The sequence below is a fragment of the Gigantopelta aegis genome, chromosome 11 (assembly GCF_016097555.1).
Source record: "Gigantopelta aegis isolate Gae_Host chromosome 11, Gae_host_genome, whole genome shotgun sequence".
Taxonomy (NCBI): Eukaryota; Metazoa; Mollusca; class Gastropoda; order Neomphalida; family Peltospiridae; genus Gigantopelta; species Gigantopelta aegis.
In genome coordinates this window covers 1,336,452-1,359,423 of record NC_054709.1, presented here as the reverse complement: position 1 = coordinate 1,359,423, position 22,972 = coordinate 1,336,452, and the positions used below count along the sequence as shown (strand labels likewise).

The 22,972-nt window shown below is 40.2% G+C and overlaps 1 protein-coding gene across 1 annotated transcript in view; it reads left to right on the top strand.

Moving 5' to 3' along the window:
• LOC121385484 (titin-like) overlaps window positions 1-21,071 on the top strand; it is a 59,848-nt gene extending 38,777 nt beyond the window's left edge. Inside the window, exons 26-32 of the mRNA XM_041516182.1 lie at window positions 167-424; window positions 2,159-2,449; window positions 4,031-4,294; window positions 5,421-5,438; window positions 8,682-8,942; window positions 9,493-9,612; window positions 18,960-21,071. Coding sequence (XP_041372116.1) covers window positions 167-424; window positions 2,159-2,449; window positions 4,031-4,294; window positions 5,421-5,438; window positions 8,682-8,942; window positions 9,493-9,612; window positions 18,960-19,033 — 1,286 coding nt within the window. The 3' untranslated portion in view covers window positions 19,034-21,071. The remainder of the gene's footprint in view (window positions 1-166; window positions 425-2,158; window positions 2,450-4,030; window positions 4,295-5,420; window positions 5,439-8,681; window positions 8,943-9,492; window positions 9,613-18,959) is intronic.
• Window positions 21,072-22,972: the final 1,901 nt, after the last annotated feature.

The following is a 22,972-nucleotide window of genomic DNA, read 5'->3' as shown; positions in this document are numbered from 1 at the left end:
CAGTCTCATTATCATCGGGTACTCTGGTCTAGGTCAAGTTTATCACTCAAGTACACGACTCAAGAAGGCCCTAGTTTGAAATGTTCTGAAATTGGAGATAATTACATATTTTCCCATAAATTTAAACTGAAAACACAAATGCATCAATGTCACCTTTGATTACTAGATGCTCCAATCATCACCCTGCTCTCAACGGCATACGCATTTCTCGAAGGAAGTAATGGTATCGTCCACTGTCACGTGAATGCAGCGCCGCCTGTCGACGTGATAGTGTGGATGAAAGATGGTTCGGTCCTGAACATCACAACCGTGGAGTACCTGGTGTTAACCAGCGTAGAGAAGACTGATGCAGGAACGTACGTTTGTTCGGCTGAAAACTTGAGAGGAAGAGCGATCAGTGAAAACATCACCATAGATGTGACTTGTAAGTAGACCTTCAACTCTGCATATTTTTATTAAGCAGTAAGGCTTGACACGTTGTTAAGTTCTTTAAATCTGAACTACAAAACCGTCTTCCGATATCAAAATCGTTTGAAGGTGGAACATATCTTAATTGAGCTGGTAATACAAAGGTGCATCTTGTTATCTATTGCCAATAAATACATTATTTTTGTTGCGTGCCCAGTCATGTTGGCATCAGTAGTAATGAAAATGCAGATTCACCTGCCAAGTTTCCTTTAGATTTGCCTCATATCAGGATTGGTGTGCCTCACACTGATTTTAAACATATATCTTTTCAACTTGGCAAGATAATTGAAATGGTGCAGTTGTGAACAAGCCGTTTCAGGGAGAGTGGCAGTCCTATGGATGGTGCAGGTCCAGGGAGAGTGGCAGTCATATGGATGGTGCAGGTCCAGGGAGAGTGGCAGTCCTATGGATGGTGCAGGTCCAGGGAGAGTGGCAGTCCTATGGATGGTGCAGAAAGAATGAAGTGGTCATGTGTCACACATATTAGACCTGTTCATTTAGTCTAAAGAAGAATCATCCACAGAGCAATGTCAGTTTACACTGATGGCTCACCACATTTTGGAAAAGCACAATCATCTGAAGCAAACGAGAAAATATATATATTTGGAAGGATAAATGTGATGGAACCTTTCTTCGCTACTTGCATATATCTTACAACCAAATGTTCTTCATATATGTAAAGGTCTTTAGATGGTGTGTACCGGCCTCTGTGGTGTCGTGGCAGGCCATCGGTCTACAGGTTGGTAGGTACTGGGTTCGGATCCCAGTCGAGGCATGTGATTTTTAATCCAGATACCGACTCCAAACCCAGAGCAAGGCTCAATGGGTAGGTGTAAACCACTTGCACCGACCAGTGATCCATAACTGGTTCAACAAAGGCCATGGTTTGTGCTATCCTGCCTGTGGGAAGTGCAAATAAAAGATCCTTTGCTGCTAATTGGAAGAGTAGCCCATGTAGTGGCGACAGCGGGTTTCCTCTCAAAATCTGTGTGGTCCTTAACCATATGTCTGACGCCATATAACCGTAAATAAAATGTGTTGAGTGCGTCGTTAAATAAAACATTTCTTTCTTTCTTTCTTAGATGGTGTATCTAATTTGTGAATGTCATTAATGTTGGGTCTTGGGAAGGGCATGGATTTGTTGTATAGAAACATTCATTTAAACTGGGGTTTCTTCAACTTATTTTCCAAAACCCTTGACCAGTTCCAGCCACATTTTGAGAAACACGTTTTTGACCCCTGAGGGGAAATTAAGACTTCATATATTTAAATCTTCATATATTTAAAGTTAAATAGTTTATTTAATTTGTGAATGCCATTAATGTTACATCCCCGTTTGTTGTGTGTGTGTGTGTGTGTGTGTGTGTGTGTGTGTGTGTGTGTGTTCGTGTGCGTGCGTGCGTGCGTGTGTGCGTGTGTGTGTGTGAAGTTTACTTGTATAGTTATATAAAGAAATGCATTTTAAAATGTCTTCAGATCATGAATTTGGTCATTCTGGCTCTGACCCTCTAAACCCTCTCCATCCCGCACCACGAGTGCATTCCACGAGTCTTGTAGGTGGGGTCTACAGTTTACTCAGGTGACCGTTTAGGCCTATCGCTTCATGTTTATTCACTAGCCAATTGGCAAGCACTTCTTCGCACCTTGATTAATAGGATAAAATAGCATATTTGTTTTAAATCTTTCACAGATGTTCCAAACATTACTGTCTGGCCAGAAAGGTTGGAAGCCACTGCGGGAACTGCGGTGAACATATCTTGCAGCATTGACGCCAAGCCTGATATAACGCAGATCAGATGGCTGCAGGTAACCACAGACAAGACAGAGGTCGTGAAGGTGACAGGTCGCTTGTCTGGTGCCACGGTTACCAACCCCAACTTGACCATCACTCCCTTACAGCCAGAGGATTCTGGTGAATACCTGTGTGAGGCGGTCAACAGTGAAGGAACTGGGTTCAGCAACATGACTTTAACTGTTAACTGTGAGTATAGGGACAGTTAGCAACATGACTTATAACTGTTAACTGTGAGTATAGGGACAGTTAGCAACATGACTCTACTGTTAACTGTGAGTATAGGGACAGTTAGCAACATGACTTTAACTGTTAACTGTAAGTATAGGGACAGTTAGCAACATGACTTTAACTGTTAACTGTGAGTATAGGGACATTTGGCAACATGACTTTAACTGTTAACTGTGAGTATAGGGACAGTTAGCAACATGACTTATAACTGTTAACTGTGGGTATAGGGACAGTTAGCAACATGACTCTACTGTTAACTGTGAGTATAGGGACAGTTAGCAACATGACTCAACTGTTAACTGTGAGTATAGGGACAGTTAGCAACATGACTTTAACTGTTAACTGTAAGTATAGGGACAGTTAGCAACATGACTTTAACTGTTAACTGTGAGTATAGGGACAGTTACAAACATGACTCTACTGTTAACTGTGAGTATAGGGACAGTTACAAACATGACTCAACTGTTAACTGTGAGTATAGGGACAGTTAGCAACATGACTCATAACTGTTAACAGTGAGTATAGGGACAGTTAGCAACATGACTCATAACTGTTAACAGTGAGTATAGGGACAGTTAGCAACATGACTCATAACTGTTAACAGTGAGTATAGGGACATTTGGCAACATGACTCTTAACTGTTAACAGTGAGTATAGGGACAGTTGGCAACATGACTCTTAACTGTTAGCAGTGAGTATAGGGACAGTTAGCAACATGACTCATAACTGTTAACAGTGAGTATAGGGACAGTTAGCAACATGACTCATAACTGTTAACAGTGAGTATAGGGACATTTGGCAACATGACTCTTAACTGTTAACAGTGAGTATAGGGACAGTTGGCAACATGACTCTTAACTGTTAACAGTGAGTATAGGGACAGTTGGCAACATGACTCATAACTGTTAACTGTGAGTATAGGGACAGTTGGCAACATGACTCTTAACTGTTAACAGTGAGTATAGGGACAGTTAGCAACATGACTCATAACTGTTAACAGTGAGTATAGGGACAGTTAGCAACATGCGTCTTAACTGTTAACTGTGAGTATAGGGACAGTTAGCATTACTAACCGTTAACAATGTGTATAGAGATTGTTAGCAGCATGACTCTGTTAACTGTGAGTATAGTGGTGGTTAGCAGCATGACTCTGTTAACTGAGTATAGAGACGGTTAGCAGCATGACTGTTAACTGTGAGTATAGTGGTGGTTAGCAGCATGACTCTGTTAACTGTGAGTATAGAGACGGTTAGCAGCATGACTCTGTTAACTGTGAGTATAGTGGTGGTTAGCAGCATGACTGTTAACTATGAGTATAGTGGTGGTTAGCAGCATGACTCTGTTAACTGTGAGTATATAGAGCTAGTTAGCAGCATGACTCTGTTAACTGTGAGTATAGAGACGGTTAGCAGCATGACTGTTAACTGTGAGTATAAAGACGGTTAGCAGCATGATTCTAATCATCAATACATACATGTAGTGTAATACTAATGAAATCAGTCAGCATCCTTACAAAAAAAAAATTGTGTTTTACCAAAGATATCCCTCGAGCTGTACGTCGCATCTCAATAATCAAAGCGATCCCGGAGCAGCCAGTGTCGCTGACATGCGCCACCAGTGCCTATCCAAAACCGACGTCCTACATCTGGCACCACGAGAATAAGACGCTGCCAGAAACCGGTAGGACGCTAGACATTGGACCCATGAAGACAAACCTCTCGTTTGGCCGCTACACGTGTCGGGCAACAAACAGAATAGGAACGTCAGACCCCATCGTGTTCATAGTGAAACAGAAGAAAAACGGTCAGTATTATAGGATACATGTGAATAAATAAGTGAATAATTACATCGAACCTTGAGATGGCTCTCACTCTCTGGGTGTCTGTATGGGGGTTTTACAGTCTCTGTCTGTGTGTATCTCTCTCTCTCTCTCTCTCTCTCTCTCTCTCTCTCTCTCTCTCTCTCTCTCTCTCTCTCTCTCTCTCTCTCTCTCTCTCTCTCTCTCTCTCTCTCTCTCTCTCTCTCTCTCTCTCTCTCTAAAAGGCATTAACACAAGTTTTAATTTATTTTTATCCTTTATCATTTCCTACATATCAGGACTCGAAATAGGAGGTATACATTATGGCCTGGTTTTATTTTTAATAAGCAGGAGGATTAAAATAACACGTGATTAAGGGGTAGGTTTTGGACAGTACGTGGAAAATTATGACATCGGAGATTTATTTTAGAGCAGTTATTGAATTAAAACCGGCCTCGGTGGTGTCGTGGTTAAGCAATCAGACATAAAGCTGGTTTGGTACTGGGTTCGTAGCTACCACCCAGAGCGAGTTTTAAGGACTGAATGGGTAGGTGTAAGACCACTATACCCTCTTCTCTTCTGACTAATCACTTAATAACTAACCCACTGTCCTGGACAGACATCCCAGAGAGCTGAGGTTTGTGTGTGTGTGTGTGTGTGCGTGTGTGTGTGTGTGTGTGCGTGTGTGTGTGTGTGTGCGTATGTGTGTGTGTGTGTGCGTGTGTGTGTGTGTGTGTGTGTGTGTTTGTGCCCAGGACAGCGTGATTGAACCTTAATTGGATATGAGCACGAAAATTATTTGAAATGAAATTAATTCAATTGTAACAGAATCGTGAGCCAAAAACCAAATGCAAAAATCATACATAGTATTACATCTTTTTCTTGCAGAATGACCTATATTTCACTCGCTAGGTCTAAAAATGGAGTGCCTTTTGCTTTTTGCAGGCCGCTATTTCGAGCTAGATAAAGTAGCACGTAGCAAACGTTACAAAATAGTATGCACTTTGCATGGGCCCAGAGGGTAGTTATATGTAGCAAAATGTATTGTTTCATTGTTGTGTTTTTGTTTTATATGTTTGGTGCGTAATTGCAACAACTGTGTTACACTTTTCTTTACTTCTCTATTCACAGCGACTGTCCATAATGATGGTAAGATTATTTGTCTGTTTGTCCTGTGTGTATCTGTATCCAGTTAGCTGTGAAATAACTGGGTTTAGGTTTCTTCAAAAACGGTAATGCTCATGGATGTGTAGGTCAAAATGTTAGGTGACATTACAATGTGTGACAGTGTACCACCGATGGGTGGGCACTCAGTGGACATCAGAATTGTAGGGTGGACATTCAGTTGGTGTCAGAATCAAGGGATGGGCACTCAGTTGGTGTCAGAATCAAGGGGTGGATATTCAGTTGGTGTCAGAATCAAGGGGTGGGTATTCAGTTGGTGTCAGAATCAAGGGGTAGGTATTCAGTTGGTGTCAGAATCAAGGGGTGGGTATTCAGTTGGTGTCGGAATCAAGGGGTGGGTATTCAGTTGGTGTCAGAATCAAGGGATGGGCACTCATTTGGTGTCAGAATCAAGAGGTGGGTATTCAGTTGGTGTCAGAATCAAGAGTCGGGCACTTAGTTGGTGTCAGAATCAAGAGTCGGGCACTTAGTTGGTGTCAGAATCAAGAGTCGGGCACTTAGTTGGTGTCAGAATCAAGAGTCAGGCACTCAGTTGGTGTCAGAATCGAGGGGTGGGCACTCGGTTGGTGTCAGAATCAAGGGTTGGACACTCTGTAGACACTGTAATCGAGGGGTGCGTACTAAGTTGAAAGACAAATTAGTGTCCCTAGCCCTATATATACAGTCAAACCTGTCCCAGCGGCCACCTTTAATCAGTGGTCACCTGCCTTTAGCGGCCACTTTTATCCCACTCAAATGATTTATAATTTAAATGCAATTATAATAAGCGATCACTTGTCTAATGCGGCCAGCGGCCACCTAAAGTGGATCCCAAATCGCTAAAATACATGTATTAAGGAATTACGGTAACTTCGGATTTCGATAATCTCGACCTGGTAAGCTCGGCCTGGTAATCTCAACCTGGTAAGCTCGGCCTGGTAAGCTCGGCCCAGTAACCTCGGCCCGCATCTAATTATAACTGAATGCATATAAATACCACTGCTTTTATCGGTTACAACTATTTTGTTTGATAAAAGCAGTGATATTTCTATGCATTCAGTAACAATTAGATACGGGCCAACATTACGGAGCCGAGATTACCGATTATTATGTCACGTAATATGTAGATGAAAGTTTTGTTTACTTATTTTAAAAGCTATTCCTTATTTAGTTGTATATTACATAAATGCTAAGTTTTGTTTTCTTCTTTTGCAAGATATTCCTCACTGTGTTATGTAGTGTATTTTGCAGATACACCTAACTGAGTCATGTGCTATATAGATACTCCTCACTGTGTCGTGTATTATATAGATATTCCCTCACTGTGTTGTGTGCTATGTAGATACTCCTCACTGTGTCATATGCTATGTAGATACTCATCACTGTGTCGTGTATTATGTAGATATTCCTCACTGTGTAGTGTGTTATGTAGATACTCCTCACTGTGTCGTGTATTATGTAGATACTCCTCACTATGTCGTGTATTATGTAGATACTCCTCACTGTGTCGTGTATTATGTAGATACTCCTCACTGTGTCGTGTATTCCTCACTGTGTCGTGTATTATATAGATATTCCCTCACTGTGTTGTGTGCTATGTAGATACTCCTCACTGTGTCATATGCTATGTAGATACTCATCACTGTGTCGTGTATTATGTAGATATTCCTCACTGTGTCGTGTATTATGTAGATACTCCTCACTGTGTCGTGTATTATGTAGATACTCCTCACTGTGTCGTGTATTATGTAGATACTCCTCACTGTGTCGTGTATTATGTAGATACTCCTCACTGTGTCGTGTATTATGTAGATACTCCTCACTGTGTCGTGTATTATGTAGACTCCTCACTGTGTCGTGTGTTATGTAGATACTCCTCACTGTGTCGTGTGTTATGTAGATACTCCTCACTGTGTCGTGTGTTATGTAGATACTCCTCACTGTGTCGTGTGTTATGTAGATACTCCTCACTGTGTCGTGTGTTATGTAGATACTCCTCACTGTGTCGTGTGTTATGTAGATACTCCTCACTGTGCCGTGTATTATGTAGATACTCCTCACTGTGTCGTGTGTTATGTAGATATTCCTCACTGTGCCGTGTATTATGTAGATACTCCTCACTGTGTCGTGTATTATGTAGATACTCCTCACTGTGCCGTGTATTATGTAGATACTCCTCACTGTGTCGTGTATTATGTAGATACTCCTCACTGTGTCGTGTATTATGTAGATACTCCTCACTGTGTCGTGTATTATGTAGATACTCCTCACTGTGTCGTGTATTATGTAGATACTCCTCACTGTGTCGTGTGTTATGTAGATACTACTCACTGTGTCGTGTATTATGTAGATACTCCTCACTGTGTCGTGTGTTATGTAGATATTCCTCACTGTGCCGTGTATTATGTAGATACTCCTCACTGTGTCGTGTGTTATGTAGATACTCCTCACTGTGTCGTGTATTATGTAGATACTACTCACTGTGTCGTGTATTATGTAGATACTCCTCACTGTGTCGTGTATTATGTAGATACTACTCACTGTGTCGTGTATTATGTAGATACTCCTCACTGTGTCGTGTATAATGTAGATACTCCTCACTGTGTCATGTATTATGTAGATACTACTCACTGTGTCGTGTATTATGTAGATACTCCTCACTGTGTCGTGTATTATGTAGATATTCCTCACTGTGTCGTGTATACCTCACTGAATTGTGTATTCCTCACTGTGTCGTGTATTATGTAGATATTCCTCACTTTGTCGTATATTATGTAGATATTCCTCACTGTGTCTTGTATTATGTAGATATTCCTCACTGTGTCGTGTATTAAGTAGATACTCCTCATTATATCGTGTATTATGTAGATATTCCTCACTGTGTTGTGTATTATGTAGATATTCCTCACTGTGTAGTGTATTATGTAGATATTCCTCACTGTGTCGTGTATTATGTAGATGCTTCTCACTGTGTCGTGTATTATGTAGATATTTCTCACTGTGTAGTGTGTTATGTAGATGCTTCTCACTGTGTTGTGTATTATGTAGATATTCCTCACTGTGTTGTGTATTATGTAGATATTCCTCACTGTGTAGTGTATTATGTAGATATTCCTCACTTTGTCGTATATTATGTAGATATTCCTCACTGTGTCGTGTATTATTTAGATATTCTTCACTGTGTCGTGTATTATGTAGATATTCCTCACTGTGTCGTGTATTATGTAGATACTCCTCAACCTCGCTTCACCAATGTCTTAGTTCGGTCATCTGTTGGGGAGACCACCATCTTGAACTGTTCTACACGCAGGACTTCTAACACAACGACCTTCATCTGGTATCACGGGAAAACTCAGCTGTCATATTCAGGGGAGGTTCTCAAAGTGAATATCATATCGGTTAAGTCATTTCCAGATACATACTCATGTCTAACCATTGATAAAGTGGGAACCCGAGACGGAATCCATTTTCGCTTAACAAAGAGACAAGGTTAGTTTTAATAGGTACCTACTCTGTCTGTATGCTCTGTCCGTCTATTTCCTCTCCTCCTCCTCCTCCTCTCTCTCTCTCTCTCTCTCTCTCTCTCTCTCTCTCTCTCTCTCTCTCTCTCTCTCTCTCTCTCTCTCTCTCTCTCTCTCTCTGACTCTCTCTCTCTCTCTCTCTCTCTCTCTCTCTCTCTCTCTCTCTCTCCTGTGTCTCTGACTTCTCTCCTCTCTCTCTCTCTCTCTCTCTCTCTCTCTCTCTCTCTCTCTCTCTCTCTCTCTCTCTCTCTCTCTCTCTCTCTCTCTCTCTCTCTCTCTCTCTCTCTCTCCAACATTTAGTTTTCCGGACTTCTTTGTTTCACAATGCCTCGAGATATTGAGCATAACTATAGAGCTTTATCATTTAAACTAATAAATTACGTTTTACTTTCACGAGGATGTACCAATTTTTGACAGAATTATCATCCTTGAACTTAGGAGATATGTATTTTCCTTGGCCCTGTAAGGGATATGTATTGCTTTAGTAGTATTCTGAGAATGTTTCTTAATTGTTAAAGGCCCAAGGGCTGCGGTTAACGTGGCAACCGAAATGGATTTAAGATGGTTCTTGTTGATCGTTCCCTTGCTGGTTTTCATCACTGTGTTCGCCATCTGGTGGTACAAGAAGGGACTGTTCTGTGAGTATCATGTAAACAGACACAAACAGTTTGTGATAAAGTTGGTTTTGTTTAACGACACCATTTGAGCACATTGATTTATTAATCATCGGTTATTGGATGTAATAAATTTGGTAATTTTGACATATATTCTTAGAAAAAACTCGCTACACTTTTCCATTGGCAGCAAGTGATCTTTTTATGCACCATTCCACAGACAGTATACTACATATCACGGCCTTTGATATACCAATTATGGTGCACTGACTGCCGTGTTACCAGAAATAGCCAAATGGTCCCAACGACGGGGATCGATCCAAAACCGACGACACATCAAGCGGGCCTTTTACCACTGGGATATGTCCCGCATCTGTCCAGTGAAAAGGTCGCCTGGATCACAAGATGATGTGGGCATTCATCTGCTAACGGTAACACGGCAGCTTGTGGCTTGGTACTTCCACCCAGCAGAAAAACTAGTCAAAAATCACGTGTTAGTCATACTTGTCACATACTAATGTAAGTGTCCCCATGGGCCTAATTCACAAAGGTCTCTTAGTCTCTGCTAGACAACAAAGCATCCTCTTTGCAAGTCTTTTAGCACTGCACTGCGAGATCGCAAAGTTGCGTGAGTTTAGTGAATTAGGCCCCATCTGCTTCTGCTAATGGTAACACGGCAGCTTGTGGCTCGGTGCGTGCAACCAGTGGAAAACATAGTGGAAAATCACTTGTTAGTCATAATCTTTGACATCACACAACCTGGCACCACCCATTGACAATTTCCCACCCAGAAATAACACAATGACATGTTCTTAGATAAATCATTAGTCGTGTTATTGCAGCGAATAGTCTGTAGTCCGGTGTAATGTGCTATTTTTACCCCTATAGAATTGTGTGGAGGATACTAACTGTTTTTCAGCAGTAAAATTACCTTTACTGTAGACTTGTGACCACCTTTTTCCTCTACACCTTACATTATCTATGACAATTTTGGCGGGACGTAGCCCAGGGGTAAAGTGCTTGCTTGATGCACGTCGGTCTAGGATAAATCCTGGTCGGTGGGCCCATTGGGTTATTTGTCGCTCCAGCCAGTGCACCACGACTGGTATATCAAAAGCAGTGGCATGTACTATACTGTCTATGGGATAGGGCATATAAAAGATCCCTTGCTACTACAGGAAAAATGTAGCAGGTTTCCTATCTAAGACTAAATGTCAAAATTACCAAATGTTTGACATCCAATAGCCGGTGATTAATAAATCAATGTGTTCTAGTGGTGTCGTTAACAAAAGTTGAAAACAAACTTTAATTATGAGCATTGTTGCTGTTCGTAACTTTGTATGCAGGGTTACAAAATACCCTTGCCCGAGGCAAGTGAACTATGAGTCGAGCAACTAATGTGTAAGATATAACGTGCACTTGGCCAAGTGAACTATTAAATAATTAAAATCTTTAAAGGGACACGCCCTAGTTGTTAACCATTACGCCATTGTTTTTCGCTATTGTGATGGAACATGCTCTTATCTTTTCGCCTGTGGCGATGTTAATTTGTTTTAGAGGGCCGTGGGTAGCTTGGTTACGTAATACCCCAGCGCGACGGTGGTGGAGCTGCGTCTTAATATGCACTTAGACCAGATGTGGAGGCCATGTGGCCAGTAGTTACGTAATAACTCCGGTAGTGCGGTTTATGACCGGGGTATTGCTGGCGAATTGGCGACAGTAAAACTGGCCATCTAAGAAAATATACCGATTTTGGGAGTTGTGGGAATATCACATGATAGGTGAGGTACCGCGTTGTGCCCCCAGGCGATATTCGCTGTCTGAGATTTTTGAATAAATAGGTAGGATTTTAGATATATCGGGAAGACACATTGGAATTATCCAGCGGAACGGACATCGTCCACTGAACGATCTATATAAGTTGAGTCCGGACGTGGTAAATATATTTTTCTGCTCTGTTGTATAACCTTGATGTGATTGATGTGACTTTAAATATTTTAATACTGTATTATACCAATATTCTTTAGACAGTATCTCCGGTAATCTGACGAAGTAAATTGTAGGCTTCACTGTTCTAATATTTTTATACGAGTATTTAGTAATATAAAGCTTAGCCGGTCATCCTAGAGGACCTAGGTAAACTGTAGGTTATTGTCTTTATTGTGATAGGTACCAGTATTAATTCTGTATTACAAGGTTACTGAATGAGTAGTTAAGGGTTTATTAAAAATTAACCAGTTAGGAATAGAGTTTTAATTCCTTTATTAATTAAGTTCCCCTGGCAGCGTTTCTCAATTATCACACGTGTGGGTGTTGTATCACGGTGAAGTGATTAGAATATTGTGTAAACTACACACCTAGTGATTAACTAATTAAGTGATTAGCTCTGGGTTGTTATTATATTGTTGTTGTTAATTAACTACTGCGGCAAGTACATTTGTCAGCGTAGTGTTAATACAGATTTCGAAGTGTATTGTGTTTTGTTGTGTTTTCTAGTGAACTAAACGTGCTACACATATATATATTTATATAAGATCTTATCTCTGATTATACATAGAGCCGAGCCACTCGGGTATTAGATTGCCCGATACAGAGAGATCAAATAGATATACAGTTAGGAGAGATATTTGGATAATCATGTTTTATTCAGTTACAGGTATTATAGGATCCCCGTGACAGGAGTAAAAATTGGGGTGCTCGTCCCGGATCTGAAACGGGACATGCATATCTAAAAAGTATTGTTTGTAAATGGGGGCTTTATAAATTATTTTTACAAATTAACTAGAAGTAGCAATGTTGTTCACTAGAAATATTTTTAATAATAAGTGCGTCATATCTAAACATGGGTAAGAATTTGCTGGATACGCTCAGTGTAGTGGAGATAAAGCGAGCGCGTAAGGCCGAGTTAGTTGAAATCGTGAGTGAGCGGGAAATTGATTTAACATCAGCTAAAACATTAGGAGATATAAGGACAATTATTATCCAGGAAGGTTTTGGTGATAGTCCTGTTATGGAAGAAAGTGAGATTGTTCCAGAGATAGAAATAAATGACTTGAATATGGAACAACAGTTAGCTTTTAAAAAGCTTGAGTATGAAAGAGAAGAATGTGCATTAGATAGATAGAGAGAGAGAGAGAGAGAGAGAGAGAGAGAGAGAGAGAGAGAGAGAGAGAGAGAGAGAGAGAGAGAGAGAGAGAGAGAGAGAGAGAGAGAGAGAGAGAGAGAGAGATAGAGGAGAGAGAGAGAGAGAGAAGATAGGGGTAGAGAGAGGGAGAGAGAAAAAGAAGATATAAAAAGAGAAGATAGAGAGAGAAAGAGAAGAGAGGGATAGAGAGAGGGATAGAGAAAAAGAATATAATGATAGAGAAGATAGAGAGAGAGAGAAAGAGAAGAGAGGGATACAGAGAGAGGGAGAGAAAGAGAAGAGAGGGATAGAGAATTCCAGTTAGCAAAATTAAAAGTGGAACATGAGTTAAAGTTGAATACTGAAGAAGTTAGACGAGAAGCAGGAAATGGGTTTAACATGTCGGAGGCTTATAGATCAGTGCCTGTATTTGACGACCAGGAGGTAGATATGTTCTTCCAACTTTTTGAATGGGCCGCCAAGCAGCTAAATTGGCCTGAGTCTAAGTGGACATTGTTAGCCGTGTCTAAGTTTAAGGGGAAGGCTAGCGTAGCTTATAATTCAATGAGTGATGAGCGAGCAAGTCAGTACGACCTAGTTAAGTCTGCAGTGTTGAGGGCTTATGAGTTACGACCTGAGTATTATCGTTTACGGTATAGCGAGTTGAAAAAAATGCAGGGTCAGTCTTATAGTGAGTTTGTGGCTAAGAAGGCAGGGATGTTTGATAAATGGGTGGTTTCTCATCAGGTAGGGTCATATACCGAGTTACGGGAATTGTTGATCTTACAGGACATTAAAAATGGATTACCAGTTAGTTTACGTATTCATTTAGAGGATCGTGATATCAAAAAGATAGAGGATGCAGGAATAGCGGCAGATGATTATGTGTTAATACACAAGGCTCAGGCAGTACAGGGTAGCTCTATACAACAGGGTGATAAGAAGAAATTTCAGCCAGGTTTTTCCTGGGAAAGTAACTATCGGGGAGAGTCATCTAGTTGGGTCAGCTAGTCAGGCAAGGAATGCACCTGGTGGGCAAAGTAAGGATAAACTTGCATTATCAGCCAATGCACGAACTTTTCGTCCACATTGCAGTTACTGTAAAAAGGATAACCATCTTGTCGGGGACTGTTTTAAAAGGAAACGCGATAATGAGCAAGTGGTCGGTTTAGTGAGGTCAGGTCCGTTAGCGAGAGAGTTAATGGTTAGTCCTATGGCAGAGAAAGTAAACCCGTATGAGTCCACTGGTATGGTTTGTGAAGTAAAACAAGAGTTGAGTCCTAAGGCAAAATCAATCTATCGAGATACAGGGTGTAGCCAGCCGCTTATAACATCAGATTGTTTAGCTGGTATTGAAAATTCAGATACAGGACGTAGTTTGGCCTTAACCTCAGTTACTGGAGAAAATATGGTTGTCCGGTTACATAACGTTTTCTTGTGTTCGAAGTTTGTAACTGGACCAGTCGTTATGCGTGTTGTGAAGGACTTGCCTGTTGAAAACATAGGAGTTTTGTTGGGTAACGATTTGACTAGTCAGTGTTGCCAGCCGCAAGGTGACAAATTGTTAATTGAAGACAGCCTTTTCCCAATAGAAGAGTGTGAGGTTGATGATATTAGTTATCCTGCGTGTGTAATGACTAGGGCTATGGCCGGAAGGGTAGCACGAGACCCAGAGGAAAATTGTGATTTGTCTGATACGTGTGTGAGCCATGAAATTGGAGTGGATGAGGTTATCAGTAAAATGGTAGATAAGTCAACTGAGGAACTAAGTGTGGTGGAACCTGTTGACCTCCCGTAGAGGGTAAATGAACCAGTTATGTTTGATAGAGGGGACTTACCTTGTAATAGACAAAAGTTAATCCTAGAGCAGGGGGCTGATCCAAATTTGTTGGCAGCTCGCACTACATTGTTAACAGAGGGTGAGATGGAGGATCAGATGTCAGGTTATTATATGGACAAGGGAGTATTAATGAATAAGAGAGTTAGAGATAGGAGGTGGCCGGCGACCGAACTAGCTAGGAAGCATCTGAGCTATGCTCAGAGGAAAATAAAATCGGTGTTTGATAGGAAGGCTAGTAGTCGGGAATTTAAACCAGGGGATAAGGTGCTGCTGTACCTTCCCATTAAACGGAGTTCATTGCAGAACAGGTATTTCTGTCCCTATGTGGTGCACAAACGGGTTAATGAGACAGGGTATGTGATAAACACTCCTGATAGGGTTAGGAAAAGTAGGTATTGTCACATCAATTTGCTAAAAGGTTATTTTGACAGACTGCCGATAGTTCCAGTGTTACCTGTCCAGATTGAGAGTCACTCAATTTCCTGTGATGACGTCAAGACTGCAGAGATCAAGTTAACCAACAGCCAGATTCTAGCAGATTTGAGTCCGGACTTGCACCTTGACAGCCCCCAGCGAGCAAAGTTGACTACGTTGATACAAGACAATGTTTCCATTTGTCAGGACTTCCCAATGGTTACCAATACCTTAAGCCAGGATGTGCGCTTGGAACCCAACGCTACACCGAGTCGACAGCATGCCTATCGGATAAAACCTGTAAAACGTGCGGCACTAAAGAAGGAATCGAAGTTCCAGTGGTCAGACGAATGCGAGAAGTCATTCAACCGCCTCAAGCAGATGCTATCCTTGTCTCCCGTGATGGCAGCACCAGACTACCGAATGCCTTTCAAGCTGGCTGTGGATGCTAGTGACGTGGGAGTGGGAGCTGTGCTGTTCCAAGAAGACGAAAATGGACTGGACCATCCTGTAAGTTTCTTCTCCAAAAAGTTTGACAAACACCAGGTGAACTATTCCACTATAGAGAAGGAAGCTTTGGCCATGGTACAAGCTCTGAAGCATTTCCAGATCTACGTGAAATCGGCATTGCATCAAGTGGTTGTCTTTACTGACCATAATCCGCTTACCTTCATTCACAGAATGAAAGCCACCAACCAGAGAGTTTTGAGATGGAGTCTTCTTCTGCAGGAATTCCCAATTACCATTGAACATATCAAGGGCACATCCAATGTAATCGCTGATGCCCTGTCCCGAAGTTGAACGTTGTGATAATGTGTTGACGTTCTTGATTTCTGTTTTTGTTTTTATATATTTTATTGTATACCAGGGACTCAGACTCAGTGTGATTACTGGTAGTCACCTTATTACTATGTGTTATAAATGCCCGGATGCGTCGGTTAACGCACATTTTGTTTTGATTAAATGTAGTATATTTCCCTAATCCTAGAGTAGAGGAAATATCCTTTTTGATGTGGGGGTTTGTGACGAAACATGCTCTTATCTTTTCGCCTGTGGCGATGTTAATTTGTTTTAGAGGGCCGTGGGTAGCTTGGTTACGTAATACCCCCGCGCGATGGTGATGGAGCTGCGTCTCAATATGCACTTAGACCAGATGTGGAGGCCATGTGGCCAGTAGTTACGTAATAACTCCGGTAGTGCGGTTTATGACCGGGGTATTGCTGGCGAACTGGCGACAGTAAAACTGGCCATCTAAGAAAATATACCGATTTTGGGAGTTGTGGGAATATCACATGATAGGTGAGGTACCGCGTTGTGCCCCCAGGCGATATTCGCTGTCTGAGATTTTTGAATAAATAGATAGGATTTTAGATATATCGGGAAGACACATTGGAAGTATCCAGGGGAACGGACATCGTCCACTGAACGATCTATATAAGTTGAGTCCGGACGTGGTAAATATATTTTTCTGCTCTGTTGTATAACCTGTGATTGATGTGACTTTAAATATTTTAATACTGTATTATACCAATATTCTTTAGACAGTATCTCCGGTAATCTGAGGAAGTAAATTGTAGGCTTCACTGTTCTAATATTTTTATACTAGTATTTGGTAATATAAAGCTTAGCCGGTCATCCTAGAGGACCTAGGTAAACTGTAGGTTATTGTCTTTATTGTGATAGGTACCAGTATTAATTCTGTATTACAAGGTTACTGAATGAGTAGTTAAGGGTTAATTAAAAATTAACCAGTTAGGAATAGTTTTAATTCCTTTATTAATTAAGTTCCCTTGGCAGCGTTTCTCAATTATCACACGTGTGGGTGTTGTATCACGGTGGAGTGATTAGAATATTGTGTAAACTACACACCTAGTGATTAACTAATTAAGTGATTAGCTCTCAGTTGTTATTATATTGTTGTTGTTAATTAACTACTGTGGCAAGTACATTTGTTAGCGTAGTGTTAATACAGATTTCAAAGTGTATTGTGTTTTGTTGTGTTTTCTAGCGAACTAAACGTGCTACACATATATATATTTATATAAGATCTTATCTCTGATTATACATAGAGCCGAGCCACTCGGGTATTAGATTGCCCGATACAGAGAGATCAAAAAGATATACAGTTAGGAGAGATATTTGGATAATCGTGTTTTATTCAGTTACGGGTATTATAGGATCCCCGTGACAGCTATTAAACCCATTTTTTCACAAATAAAATTACACTTTACTTACCTTTTATTATTTAGAATATACATTTCCATTCACCTGAAGTGTTTTTTGGTAATCCTGGTAATCCTGATGTTTGTAATAACACAAAATGCATTTTTCTTATTTCTTAAAAAGCCACGTTCCTCTGAGAGAAAACCGTTGAGCAGACAAGGTCTAATCTATTTTTAGAGGGGATATTCCCATTTCAATGTCACAGACATTGGTATACCACGTGACCGTTATCACTTTGGTTTGGTTTGTTTTCTCGTGCACGGTTCGCGCAATCAACATCCGATTTGTTGTCGTTTGCTTGTTGTTCATTTGTGAGGTTTTTCTTCACAGTTTGTGAACATTTTCATTAACAATAAATTTCAGACAAGTAAGTATCTCAATACAAAACGTTACAAACCCTTAAAATCAATAATTTTGCTAAGTCTTGCGATATCTGGAGAGGGAATACAACCTTGGGGGGGGGGACACATGCTATATTGTTACCTTTATTTAAATAGAGTTGGGGGAAAAAAATCTTACATTTTCGTCCTGGGGAGGGGAAGTGCCTCTCCACCCCTGACGACGACGACGACGACTACAACTACTACTACTACCACCCCACCCACCCCCCCGAAAAAAAAACCCCACCAAAAAAACGACTACCACTACCACCCACCACCCCCAACCACCACCACCACCAATAATAAATGGTGCATCTAATTGCTAATAACAATAGGTTAGGCACTAGTACCCGGTTCCAAATAGCGAATGTAGGCTAATGCGGTTTATACAAAATATATAAAATTTATTATTTCAAACACTGTAGTATAGTCAACATGGTCAGTGTCGTCTTATTCACATTCAAGTATCATGATTGCTGCAGCAGCCACTTCCTAAACAGAAGCACCCATGTTCGTAAAGTAAATTCCTGTTCCAAACTCATTCCGTTCGCTGTCCAGGACAGAACAGTTGGAACATGTCCAGGAGAGGTGAAAGGAACGCACCCCAAATCTGTGCGCACTCTGTGAAATTTGTCGTGACGTAGGCATTTTTGTGCTTCGAGCGACATCTAACGGTGACATCAGAATACTAACTTTCAAAATTAGTTCAAGCAATTGGGACATGGGGATTCCCATGGTATTTATCGATATAAAACCTGCTTTTTCACTCCATTTTATAAAAACGTGATCTAAGTGTGTTACAGGTTTGTAGATTAACCAAAATTATAATTTATTTTCGCTGGATGGAACTAGGGCGTGCGGCTTTAAAAAAACAACATTACTTATCTTGTAAATATTTATTTTTCCATTCATTTAAAAAACCAAAAACCCCCACAAATATCGGCAACCTTTTTGCGACCAAAACAAAAAACATGACTGGTCGCCGATTGGTTGCTTGTGTCGACTGATCGCCTACTGGTCAGCGACGAGGCACACTGTGACACACACCAACAACTAATCGGCGACCAGTCAAGTTTTTAGTTTTTGGTCGCAAGAAGGTTGCCGATATTCGTGGGGGTTTTTGGTCGCAAGTGGTCGTAAAATGGTCTTTAGCTATGTGTAACTGAGGCAATACTAACCGATTATGGGAATAGCCGGAAAATTGTGGGATTGTGTATGAACAAGTTAAAATTAGAGTTACTTATCTTTATTCTAAACGTAGATCGAGCTCGATTGCAGCATGTGACCACAGAGAGTTAAACAGTTTAGTTCGGTTCATACTTCCATGAACCAAAACATAATTTCGGTCAGTTCTTAACTAAAGCAATATTTCCATGTTCTCTGTTTGCAGTGTGCAGGGGCCGAATGCGAAGGTGGAAGAAGGCTCGATGTCAGGTGGACTCGGCTCTCTCGGTCGACGTCTAGAGGAGCTGAACGTTGTGTATGGACAGACTATCAGTGTTCACGGGATCCAAGTGAACGCTGACGTTCACTGTGTGAATTACAAACAATGAACATGGATAGATAATGTTCAAAGGAGGCTTTTCAAGATTGGATTAACTTTGATGGATAGATCGACTGTACAGGATCAACTGGTGGACACACATGACTGAACATAACTGATGGACATATCAACTGATGGATACACATGACTGAACATAACTTTGATGGACATATCAACTGGTGGACACACATGACCGAACATAACTGATGGACATATCAACTGGTGGATATACATGACTGAACATAATTTTGATGGACATATCAACTGGTGGCCATATATGACTGAAGATAACTGATGGACATATCAACTGGTGGATACACATGACTGAACATAACTGATGGACATATCAGCTGGTGGACATACATGACTGAACATAACTTTGATGGACATATCAACTGGTGGACATACATGACTCAACATAACTTTGATGGACATATCAACTGGTGGCCATACACGACTGAACATAACTAATGGACATATCAACTGGTGGATACACATGACTGAACATAACTTTGATGGACATATCAGCTTGTGGACATACATGACTCAACATAACTTTGATGGACATATCAACTGGTGGACATACATGACTGAACATAATTTTGATGGACATATCAACTGGTGGACATACATGACTGAACATAACTTTGATTGACATATCAGCTGGTGGACATACATGACTGAACATAACTTTGATTAACATATGAGGTGGTGGACATACATGACTGAACATAACTTTGATGGACATCTCAACTGGTGGACATACATGACTGAACATAACTTTGATGAACATATCAACTGGTGGACACACATGACTGAACATAACTTTGATGGACATATCAACTAGTGGACACATGACTGAACTTAACTTTGATGGACATATCAACTGGTGGACACACATGGCTGAACATAACTGATGGGCATATCAACTGGTGGGCACACATGGCTGAACATAACTGATGGACATATCAACTGGTGGACATACATGATGGACGTAGCCAACTGTACAGGATCAGCTGGTGGACATACATGACTGAACATAACTTTGATGGACGTAGTCAAGGGTAGAGGATCAACTGGTGGACATACATGACTCAACATAACTTTGATGGACGTAGTCAAGAGTAGATGATCAACTGGTAGATATACTGATAGACATATCAACTGGTAGATATACATGACTGAACATAACTTTGATGGACATAGTCAAGGGTAGAGGATCAACTGGTGGACATACATGACTGAACATAACTTTGATGGACGTAGTGAAGGATAGAGGATAAAATGGTGGACATACATGACTGAACATAACTTTGGTGGACGTAGTCAAGGGTAGAGGATCAACTGGTGGACATGCATGACTGAACATAACTTTGATGGACGTAGCCAGCTGTACAGGATCAACTGGTAGACATACATGACTGAACATAACTTTGATGGACGTAGTCAAAGGTAGAGGATCAACTGGTAGATATTCATGACTCAACATAACTTTGATGGATGTAGCCAATGGCACAGGATCAACTAACTGGAGGATATATATTACTAAATACGATCAGTAAATATAACTTAGGTGGACATAAAATCAAAACTGATAAGTAAACATATTTTCGAAGGATATACGATGTATTTGATCAGTAAATTTATTTGTGAAGGACATATGACACGGAGTTACAGTACACATATTTTCAAAGGACTTACTTGACTGTGTACAATCAGTCGAAGTTTTGTAAACATACATTTAACTGTATGGGAACAGTAACTATTCTTTCAAAGGACACACACTCACGTGGCTTTATAGAATCAGAAAAAGTAACTTTGATTGATGGACATTTGTGAATGTTTAAAATCAGTAGCCATAGCTACGAATGATATACAGTAAATTAGTATCAGTAAACATAGCTTCATTATGTTCACCAATATGACAGTATAGAATCAGTAAACATATCTTTGAAGGAAGGAAGAAAATGTTTTATTTAATAACACGCTCAACACATTTTATTTACGGTTATATGGCGTCGGACATATGGTTAAGGACCACACACAGACATTGAGAGAGGAAACCCGCTGTTCCCACTTCATGGGCTACTCTTTCCAATCAGCAGCAATGGATCTTTTATATGCACCATCCCACAGACAGGATAGCACATACCACAGCCTTTGATATACCAGTCGTGATATCTTTGAAGGGTGTACATGACTGTATGGAATCGGTAAACATATCTTTGATGGATGTATATATCAGTATAGAATCGGTAAACATATTTTGAAGGATGTACATGACTGTATAGAATCAGTAAACATATCTTTGAAGGATGTATATGGCAGTATGGAATCGGTAAACATATCTTTGAAGGATGTACTTGACTGTATGGAATCGGTAAACATATCTTTGAAGGATGTACATGACTGTATAGAATCAGTAAACATATATTTGAAGGATGTATATGACAGTATGGAATCGGTAAACATATCTTTGAAGGATGTACTTGACTGTATGGAATCGGTAAACATATCTTTGAAGGATGTACATGACTATAGAATCGGTAAACATATCTTTGAAGGATGTACATGACTGTATAGAATCGGTAAACGTATCTTTGAAGGATGTACATCACTATATAGAATCGGTAAACATTTCTTTGAAGGATGTACATGACAGTATAGAATCGGTAAACATATATTTGAAGGATGTTCATGACTATAGAATCGGTAAACATTTTTGAAGGATGTACATGACTATATAATCGGTAAACATATCTTTGAAGGATGTACATGGCTGTATAGAATCGGTAAACATATCTGAAGGATGTATCTGACTATAGAATCGGTAAATGTATCTTTGAAGGATGTACATGACTGTATAGAATCGGTAAACATATCTTTGAAGGATGTACATGACTGTATAAAATCGGTAAACATGTACATGACTATAGAATAAGTAAACTCGGGTGTGAGGGAGAAGATACAATGTACTCGGTTATATAGGTTCAGGAAACATGACTATTTTGGTCCAATCTAATTAAAATTAGCTCCACTATTACATGTGGATCTAACAGCAGCCCGTTGGAGCTCATGTCCAGTTGACCTTTCATTCGACCAATCAAAACCTTACTGGCAAAATCATGCCAGTGATTTGAAAAGAATTTGAAAACATTCGGGATAATGCCGAGGTTATACGAAATAATTCGGGTGAATTACGAAGTATGCCGGAAACTAATTGTAATATAAAATGTTACATAAAATTCGTTTCAAGACGGAAAAAAAACCGTGATGGTATAGCCATATAATCTGTTTATATTAGTATGCAATCCAGAGTTTATTACTGCACTTTTCCCCCTGTTTTTTTTTTTTTCAATGTTGAAATTGACCAACAAGTTTGCCTATTGCATAAATAGTCTCGCCCGATATTTTTAGAATTTGTATGCTCCCGGATAACGCTATAAAAGGCGAAGTGTAATTGGTCGATATTTAAATTGTTATTTATAGATGAAATGTCACCTGGACATGGGAGTCCACGCAATGTTGTTAGATCTATTGGTAGACCAGTAGAACTAATTTTAATCAGATTTTGGTCATAACAAAATATCATTCACATGCATAGTCCATCCCATAATCCTACAAAAATGTTTGTTTTTTATAAATAATAACAGTTTTGTTTGATGTAAGGAGGAAAGTAAAAGTGTTTTGGTAATAACAAAAATATATATATTTCTGTGCAAATTAGAAAACAACCGGCTCAAAAATAAATAAATTGTAGTTCATGCCATAGTGTAAAACAAACAGGCGTTCCCTGTGGGAATGACTATAACTTGTTGTCTACATCTGTGCAGTAAATTGTTTTTACTGTTTTCTCAAAT